The 9,968-nt window shown below is 39.0% G+C and overlaps 1 protein-coding gene across 1 annotated transcript; it reads right to left on the bottom strand.

Moving 5' to 3' along the window:
• Window positions 1-826: 826 nt before the first annotated feature.
• LOC128361290 (coiled-coil domain-containing protein 81-like) lies at window positions 827-9,778 on the bottom strand. The gene is made up of 16 exons (XM_053321694.1): window positions 9,612-9,778; window positions 9,385-9,446; window positions 8,628-8,781; window positions 7,931-8,115; window positions 7,752-7,826; window positions 7,479-7,650; window positions 6,368-6,482; window positions 5,061-5,151; window positions 4,831-4,977; window positions 3,596-3,694; window positions 3,311-3,480; window positions 3,145-3,223; window positions 2,123-2,233; window positions 1,716-1,825; window positions 1,443-1,568; window positions 827-1,080 (listed from the first exon to the last, which is right to left on the bottom strand). The coding sequence occupies exons 1-16, from the start codon at window positions 9,679-9,681 to the stop codon at window positions 942-944; spliced, it is 1,905 nt and encodes a 634-aa protein (XP_053177669.1). The 5' UTR covers window positions 9,682-9,778; the 3' UTR covers window positions 827-941.
• Between the last annotated feature and the right edge of the window lie 190 nt (window positions 9,779-9,968).

Below are 9,968 nucleotides of genomic sequence, written 5' to 3'. Positions count from 1 at the left end.
TAGTATGTCAAAACACATGGAACGACTGTTACAGTAGCAACAGATGCTCAGGTAAAGCAAAAAAAATAAAAAATAGGCTCATCGTGTGCACTCCACTCTGAGGAGAAAACATGATTCAGGGGGAAATAAATGCAAATTAATTACTGTAACAGTTAGCAGTGAGAGATTAGGTGAAAGGCTAAATGTCATGAAGGTGGACCCAAATGTAGAGACCAAAAGCAAAAGCAGGGCTGAAGAAAAAAGTCTTTATTCTGGGATGTGCAGGCATAGACCAAAAGCTGGCTGGGCTTAACAAACAAATACAAGACAACTCAACAGACACTAAACTGAAAACTGAACTTAAATACAAACCAAACTAACCAGATAATAAGGACAGGTGGCACAACAGGGCTGGGAGATGCAGGGCAGGTGTGAGGAGGAACACATGAACACACAAGGAAAACACAGAGCAAACCAAAACCCAGAAAACAAAACACCCCTCAATGACATCCCAGCATAAATGAAACCGTCTCAGCATACAAAACTCAAGCATACAACACCATAAGCTCATCAAGAATGTGAGACAGTCTTTCAATGATAAGTTAAAGAACCTAAATGTGCCATCATCAATCATCAATGTGAGCTCTACTCTGTCATTGATCATGTGTGTGTGTAAAAACAATTTATTGACTGTGTTTGACTTTCGTAACACATAATCATGTGACAAAGAAACACAAAAACAACCGTAATGTGCAGAAAATAAATCAAATTACAACTAACACAAACCGCAAAGAAACCAATTTATGAAAGGAGCAAGAGGAAGTCTCACAGTAACACAGCGCCTACTTGCATACCATATCATCCATGTATGCTTCACATAACTTAACTTAAACTTCACCATTATTGATTGTCACATGATGAGTTTCAAGTGGCCTGTTAAAGCCTTGATGTTCAAGTGGTCATTAGATCATAAACTGTGAGCCAGAGAGGTAATGAGAGTCTTTCCAGATGTTGGTCTCTCCACAATTGGAGGTCCTCCTCTTACACTGGCAGCAGCGTCTGTATTGTGCTAGCTTATCTACCAGGAGCTGGCCAGCAGACCTGACCACAGAGAGACACATTGAAGAATGAGTGAATGAACAGATCAACTTCACCTTCAAAGGACAATATCTAGAACTGTATCAAAGCACTCTTGGAAAGTCTTTGAACACCAAAAATCAGGAGAACATTTACTCAAAATCAAAATAATGTGTACAATGTGTTATAACCTTTGAAAGTTTTCAGTTTTGGCCTTTAATCAAATCACCCTATCAGAAATTAGGAACATAAGTCTGTTGTTTGAAGGATGCAGTAACTTTCAAACTAAATGGCAAACTTTTAAGACAGCGTGTGAATGTTAAACCAACTTGACACAAAGTTGTGAATGTGATTGTGAATGTAAGTGATGATCCTACGTCACACACCTCAGGAAGCGCTTTTCCTCTTCCTCTCGTTGGTGTTTGAGTTTCACACTCAAACTCCACTCGTTCTCGAGTGACTTACTGATGTCCCGCTTCTTCTCAAAGTGATTAATGTGGTCCAATATTAACCTGGACAGAAAACATACCAGAGAGAGACAGACTGTGACAGTTTCTCCAGAAGAAACACAGGCATGTCTTGGACTACTTTCCACTTTGTCATTGTTATTGTTATTTCTTTCATTTCCCGATTCTCTGACCCACAGCTTCTCTACTCACTCCGTTCGGTTGTGTGTGAACATTTCTTTCTCTTTTTCCAGCTGAGCTTGGCGGTTCTGTAGTTCTTCCTTTTTCTTCTGAGTGGCAACACCGAAATTTGCCTGAAAGAGCTGCTGGTTCATAGAAAAATATCAAATTGAGTTTAATATGTTGTGCACCAATTTAAACGCAACTCATACAGTAAGAGGCCTGAGAATATTTTTTCAACTGTTATTTAAAAAAATACTTTTACTCAAGAAAAGATTTTGATGCCTACTTTTTGCTTACTTTTATGTGTACTATAGTCTCTTCCATTAGTGCAAAAAACTGCAGAGAATTACAATCTAATGTAATAAATATGATATGATGTTATTTCCACCACTGAGTTTCAGGGTCAGTTGATGGCAGCATTAAGAGACAGAGATGACCTTTTGTGCCCTTTCTCGGCTCTCAGCGTTGGCGGCTGGTGTTTCACAGCGGCTAAACCCGAAGCTGTCAGGCTGGCAGTCTGGAAGGTCCGTGCCCTTCTTACCCTCCACCTATAAATGTCATGAGGGCAACATCAACAGTCTATCAAACAGACTCATTTTATGTTTAAGGTCACCATAGACCTGGGTATAATACATCAAATAGGTCAGATGCAGGCCAATGATGTTGTCTTCTGCAGCAGTTGGTTGTACAAAAAGAACCTCTAAAGAATTGGATGTTCAGTCTATCCAGTAAGTACATTTGTTCTAATGGTCTAAAGCCTCTTGTCACTAGTGAAAAATAGCATGAGCCTTAGCAATATCAAAGTCAAACGACTGTAAATGCACAATGATAACCAAGCAACCAGCTAGCGTTCAACCCACTCACTTTTCATCACTTCTGGCTCCAAACTTGAAGCTTCAAAATGTGAGTCGACAAACCAATGGGAGACATCAAAGTGTAGCTATGTCTTTTATCTACTTTTATGCAGTCTATGGGCAAAGCACGTAAACCATACAGGAAATCCAGCTGGCTTGAGATAAAACAAGTGAAACTGTCTTTAAATGGCTTGTCAGCACAGCCTGTGTACACATGACCTGCAGGATAGGCGTTAACTTTACTTTATGGCCTTCCTTTGACCTATGTTTTTCCTCTGTTGCAACTACACAATAACACACAGGGGATGGGATACTGCAGAGATCAGCAGCATAACAGAGGGATACAATTATCCCAGTAAAAGATCTTAATTTATGTATATTCTACTTAGCTAGCACAACAATTGTTAGAAAGATGAAGAAATTCAAAACATTTATAACCTGAGGAATATTCATTCTGAAAAAATAAATTGAAATTAATCACTGTTGAGACTAAATGTGATTTTACTCCCTTCTGCATCCATATTTATCACTGGTGATGATTACTTGTGTTGCTTTATTTGTACCTGTGTGACTGCACAAAGACTACTAAATCTGGCTTTTCTTGCCTGATTGTCTAGAGCCATCTTGTAATGCTTTGTTTTCTCCTGTTTCTGCTGTTTCTGCTGAGCCTTCTGCAAAGCTAATCTGAAACACACACAAAAAAGAGATGACGCATTAGTTAGTAAAACTAATTAAATATTTGCTTGAGCAGTAGCGCTGAAACAGACTCACTCTTGGGCCAGCTGGACCTGGTCTAGATGCTCCATGAGGAGTCGGTTCTGCTGGTCTCGAGCCTTGTGCTGCCGCTGCCTCTCTACCTGGCTCTGAAGCTCGTTCCTGTAACAATTCTGTTTCATGTTTCTTGCAGGAGTGAGGGGCCGAGCCGGGAAGATAAATGATGTCTAAACACAAGCAGCCCAGAGGAGAAACTGAATATGACGAGCCACTGCTACGCTAAAGAGATGCCAAGAGCTGTTAAGTGTGATTTAACATCTTTAATGTCCAGGCTCTACTCACAGGGTACAGAGGACAGTAAGTCTTCTCTTTCTTCTCTGAAATTTGCTGGTTGAATGCAGCGATCTGCTTTGAATGCTCACGGTGCTCATGCAGCTTCGCCTGCCAAATGAACACACACAAATAAATCAATTTCATCATAACACTGATTGGAAAAAGAAAAGACAATGAAAGCATGACATTTTATCATTACTAGGGTGATAAATTAACTTTTTTCAGAGGGCAGGTATCTTTAATACTTAAGAACACTGTGATCTGTTTTAGAAGCCTTTTTATTGAACTATGAACTAATATTGGGAATAACAACACACAAGGCACTCATAATGTATTTCAGTTGCATCTTACTGTGTGAGGAACTGACACTTTCTACAACCTTAGTCTTAGTTTCTCCTTCTCTTTTCTGTAGAATATAAGCAACTAAAAAATCCCCAGACCAGTTTTGAATCCCCTCAAGTGACACACAGCAGATAGAATATAAAAGGAATCTAAATAGGAAAAATTAAATCCAAAAGTGTATATTTATACATATATTTATATGTTGTAGTTTATTCATTGGGGCATCTTCTCTGACACCACCATGATATTGACATTTCTGGTTTTAAGTGAAATGTTTCCATGAAATGTGTCCCCCTCGGGATGAATTGTAATAACTCTGATGTAACCCCTAAACTTTTCATCTAGCGCCATCATTCGGCCAAAATTTGAATTTGTCCAGTGCTATTACCAAATACCTGTAAAACTAACACGATATTCCTCAGCTGTACTTTGTATTTTGTTTAGGTCTATAACGGTTGATGTTTATTTACATTTAATTTATTGTTCGTCTGATCTGTGAAACATCAGAAAACAGTGAAAAATATCTATCACAATATCCTAGTGCACAAGGTGGAGTCATTAAATGTCTTGTTATGCTCAATAAAAAGTCAAAAATTCGTATATATTCAGTTTACTATACTAGAAAACCAGGGAATTCTCACAATTAAGAACTTTGGACCATCAAATCCTTACAACAACTGATTTTGATTACTGATTTTTTTTTTCATTTGACTAATCCATTAATGGACTTATTGTTGCAGCTCTGCAAATGTTAGCATGGTATCATACTTAACTAAGTCGTGACCATGGTTATTACAGCTGTTTATCATCAGCATGTCAACAACAACACGTTGAAGTGCATACCCCCCGCAAACACACACACACACACACACACACACACACACACACACACACACACACACCTGCTCTCTCTCCATGAACTGCTTGTCTCTCTGTTGTTCTTTACACAATAAGAGTTTTTCCTGAGCTTTTTCCTCAGTCTGCTGCTGCTCCCTCAGGTACACTGGCACATTTCTTTGGGCCCGCTGCATACACAGGTAGCACAGCTCCTATAGTGACAAGGACACAGAAAGCTGACATTACAAATCCATACTCTAGAGAACTACCATCACTTTCACACCTGCACACTTACCTGTCCAGCACGGGCATGATCAGAGCAGCTAACATTCACATGTGGTTCCTCAAGTTTGGGAGTGACCTTTGGTGGAGAGATGGTGGTGAGCCTGAAAGGGGAAACAGATTGTTTGCGACTGTAAACAATAAATGATGACTCCACGGTATGTATGGGGGTTTGTTGGTGTATGTTAAGTGTTAGCAGAGTTTGAAACAGCTAGCCTAACTAAAGAGAAAAACACTCCCTGTAAAACTACAAACAATGATTCCATGGTATGTGTGTGGGACTCCCACACACATACCATTGTGTGTGTTCATTTGGCAGTTTTCATTTTGAGGAATTGTCCAGTTTCAGTTTAGTTTTTATTTAGTTTTAGTTTTAGTTTTATTTTTTCAGGTATTAAGAGAAAGCCTTGACTTGTAGAAGCTGAAAAGGATGAAAGAATGTGTGACACCAATTATCAAGTCCCTTTTAATTTCATTCTTTAACCATGGCTGCTGCAGGACAGGAAGTCACTGAGGGAGAAAACGAAACAACAACGAAAATGAAGCTGAATTTATCTGCAATTCAGTTTAGTTTCAGTTAGTTTTACATTGTTCATTGTAGTTTTTATTTTAATTTCAGTTTACTAAATTATTTTTTCATTGCTAGTTTTAGTTTTAGTTTTAGTCTTAGTTTTCGTTAATTATAATAACCCTGTGTGGGAGTGGATGGGTGTATATGTTAAATGGTTTAATTTTCCCTTTTTCTTGGGACTTTAAACCGAGCAACTGGAATTCAAAATAAAACATAGAGTCAAATAATAGTGAAACACTGCCTGTAACCCATGCTTGTGTCTCATGTGAACAGTTTAACATGAGACCTTACACTGTGGATATGGGTTCACAGAGGGTGTAAAGTAGGCATGGACTCTAACTGTTCCTGAGCATATTATAACAGACTAGGTGGACCAAATTTGATAAAACTACAGTGAGTATCTTCTGTCATCCAATCATTCTCTTTCACATGTTGGATTCAACGTGTTTCATGATTCTAGTTAACAATGAACCCAGATTACAGGTCTGTGTGTGTGTGTGTGTGTGTGTGTGTGTGTGTGTGTGTGTGTGTGTGTGTGTGTGTGTGTGTGGATCTTGACAGTGCAGGGAGCTGATGAAAGAAGAGGAATCTGTCCAAGAGATAGTTGTGCATCATTGATGGAGCTGGAAGCTGCCTCAGGGCAGTAACAATATAGGACCACCTGTGAGCTCTCAGTTCTCACTGACTCAGGCCATAGAGTGTGTGTACCTGACTGTCTATGTGTGTGTGGGTGTGTTTGTGTGTGGTACTTGTCTGTGGCCTCCATAGGTGGTTTTGGTTTCAGGTCTTCATACAAGCTGAACGCTTTCATGTTAGCAGGCTGCAGTATCTGATGGGATTTAGATTCCCGCTGTTGGGGAACTTCTGTAGAGACACACAACACCTTGAGTGGGTTCACTGTTCCTAAACATATCTTTCTCCTAATAGGGGAGCTTAACATTATCTATCTATCTATATATCTATATATCTATATATACATACATATATATAGTTGCATCTCAGCCTATTGCACCCTATTACAGTAACTCTGTTTTGATTTGAGGAAAGTGGCTTTCAAATTGGCAAAATGCCTGGCCTTGTTAATCTCTAACAAATTGCACATCTAATCTTGTATTGTTAGCTTGGTCATTGTGATACATTTGCCCCTAGTACACCAAAAGTGAAAGTGAAAATCATTTCAGATTTCATGTGAAAACAGGTGATTCATCTCAGTCTGCTAGTGCAACGTGTTCTTCAAGTACACCAAGTACACTTAAAGTAAACAACCTCTGGCAGACCAAAGTGCAAATAGAACCAGATTTCACTTCCGGTACAACATGTTCTTCAAGTAAGTGGAAGGAAGAGTATAACATTCTGGGGAAAGCACTTATTCACTGTTGTGCTGGGCATTAGAATAGAAAGCTCTGTGAAGCTGAAAAGCTAGCCTGACTCCATCCAATGTCAACAAAATCCTATCCATACAAAAAACTCCTGCAGTCTTGCAGGTAATGTGATATAACATCTTAATTAGTGAGCTCAAGGGGTGCTAGCAGGTGAATATTGTTACTTTTGGACAGAGCCACTAGTCAGCCGTCAGCCGAGCCACTAGTCAGCCGTCAGCTTCATATGTAACATATTGATTTGAGTGTTTTAACCTCAGCAAGAAATCAAAGAAATAATCTGCGAAACATCAAACTTTAAACAGCTAAAGTAAAATGAGGAACAAAAGTCTTTCTCCCTCACAACAAGTTAATGAATAAGACAAAATAGAGAGATTCAACTGTCAATTTTAAAGTGGATTTGATGCAATACTTAATTATTTATTAAAATGATTTTAAACCTCAACCTTAATTGTCAGCCTTGTGCAAAAAGCTCTTTCACCTTGTGCATTCCTCTGGTCTGGAGCTGGTGACAGGCACCAGCCTTCTTTGTCACCAGCTTTGTTATCTGGCTGAGGAGAGCAGACAGTTGGCAGGGTGATGTGGTTGGCATTTTGTGGCCTTTGTAGCCTGGACAGTCCACCAGACATTAAAGAGGCACTGCTCCCCGGTCTCTGGAAGGGCAAAAGTACCAATGATATGCTTGAATAATTACACATACAGTGTATACTGCAAACAAGCAAAAGCACAAACATATATGTTCATCTGTACTCACATTATTGAAGGCTAAATGTAGCCTGCCACTTCCATCCACGGCATTAATAAAATCTCTGTTGAACTTCATCCGTACCTTTAAAGTACATTAGATGAGATTTGGTTTGATCGAAAAGCAGTATAATATCATATCATTCACAATGTGAATCACAGTGTAAGAAGTGTGTGCAGGTGAGGCACCTTGTTGTTCTTAAAGGACAAAACTCCAATTCCCTGGAGGGGGAGAAATACGATTTGCTCAGAGGCCAAAGCTCTGACAAGGAGCAGAAGAGTTTCTCTAACACAGCCCTCCACTATGTCTCGACTGAAATGAGTCTCTTGTGACACAGCTGTGAAGTTCAGTTGCACTACAGGTAGGTCTGTTGCTGTCAGGGACACATACACAGACACACATGCAACAAATGGTCTTCATCATATTGTTCTATTGTTTAAGGCCAGGTCGTGACAGTGTCAAAAACAATCATGGAACCAAATCCTCTCTGACCCACCCTGCTGTAAGTTGCTATACCTACATACACACAAAGATCACTAGTCTGAACATTTTATGGCAACAACGAATTAATGAACCAATTGGTTAACTGTTTTGACCCAGTGATAGTGTTTTTGTAGTACTGTTGGTTATTTACCAAACTATAGTATGTTTTTGTGTTAGAAACAATAAGCTCAAGTTGTCAAAAACATCTTGTACAAAATGATGTGTATATGACATTTAAAACTGCAAAAGATATATATTGTTACAACAATAAATGTTCACTTTTCTTTTTCAGAACACTACTATCACATTGCTTAAAAGGTTTAAAGTGGTATATTAGCTGTATCTATATTATATCACATATATCCATATTGCTTTATTTATGATGACAATGTTTATCCTCACCTGCACCCAGTGGTTTGGCTTGCTGTAAGCCTAGAGACTGGGCAAGTTTGCCAGCAAGGAGGAAAATGGGGTGCTGGATCATTATGAACTTGTTCCCAATGTCCAACTTCTGCTGAGAGAAGGTGAAGGTCCCCAGTCCTGCCAGATGGACCCCCTGTGGATCAATAAATCAATGTCATTAGACAGACAGACAGACAGACAGACAGACAGATAGATAGATAGATAGATTTTTAAGCCATGTTTTATTTAAGCAAAATTGACTGAGCATGAAGCTCTTTTACAGCAATGCCCTGAGTTCACATTCATATGGGCTAAAAAGACATACAATATATAATAATAACAACCACAGTAATAAGAGTAAACTGTCAAATAATACAAACATATCAAATGAAACAAATAAAACAATGACAAAAAACGGTAAAACGTGACAAAAACAAGTCAAATAGCTAATACATATAAGTCTACCAAGAATAACATCATTAATAACAGTACATGGTAGAAATAACAATAGTGAGCAACCATGTCTAATCAACCATGGAACACTGTAGGCTACAACCTCTAATTTAACATGATAAACTGACACATGCCTGTCCAATTTCAATACATCTTGCAAAAAAATTGTTAAAAGCTCATTTGCCAGGCTCTGTATTGATCTGAGGAGACCGATGACAGGTGGATTTGAGTTTTAAAAGACAAGTGAGGCAGCCTTATAAACAACCATCCACATTCTTGTATAGACAGATAAAGACATATATACCTTCTTTAAAGTGATCTGACGTTGAACGTAGGTGCACACATCAGCCCAAATACTGCCAATATCTGAAAAAACACACGTAGTTGTGTTTAATGCATTTTTCGTGAATGAATAGGCTACATATTATCATGAGCTGCACTGAGGCAACACTGGTGACTAAGCAGTTGAATAAACAGTCCACCACAATGACACAATGGCTAAAAAAAAGAGCCAAGTTTTATATATCTCACCGCTTTCTGAAAGTTGGGATAGTATAGGTGTCTTTCCCGCTTCTGACGCCAGTTTCAATATGTCGGTCATCTCTGACAAACCTGCAGGAGGAAATTCCTGGAAGGATTTGTGTTTGTTTGGTTTCTGAGTTTCTGAGTTCCACTGAAGTGGGCTGTAAGATAGTGGAAGATACGTGACAGCCACAGCGCACCGGGTAGGTTACTAATAGGCTAACGAAATTGGGAGTGCCACAACTGGTGCATTACTATGAACACAGAGGAAGACTAGAATAAAGAAAACATAAGACAGACAAGACACAACAGGCACATCTGACGTCATAGATAAACGCACAACTGACGCACGACTGTCATGAATAA

Source organism: Scomber japonicus, chromosome 1 (assembly GCF_027409825.1).
Source record: "Scomber japonicus isolate fScoJap1 chromosome 1, fScoJap1.pri, whole genome shotgun sequence".
Lineage (NCBI taxonomy): Eukaryota > Metazoa > Chordata > Actinopteri > Scombriformes > Scombridae > Scomber > Scomber japonicus.
This window is presented reverse-complemented; position numbering and strand designations above follow the sequence as displayed.

What these genes read in the sequence shown, in the direction of transcription:
- LOC128361290 (XM_053321694.1), bottom strand. Translation starts at nt 9,681, where the DNA reads ATGACCGACATATTGAAACTGGCGTCAGAAGCGGGAAAGACACCTATA. An exon ending in AGACCAGAGGAATGCACAAG is followed by an intron (nt 6,483 to 7,478) that starts GTGAAAGAGCTT and finishes GTGTCTCTACAG; the next exon opens with AAGTTCCCCAACAGCGGGAA. An exon ending in TTCACACACAACCGAACGGA is followed by an intron (nt 1,569 to 1,715) that starts GTGAGTAGAGAA and finishes TTTTCTGTCCAG; the next exon opens with GTTAATATTGGACCACATTA.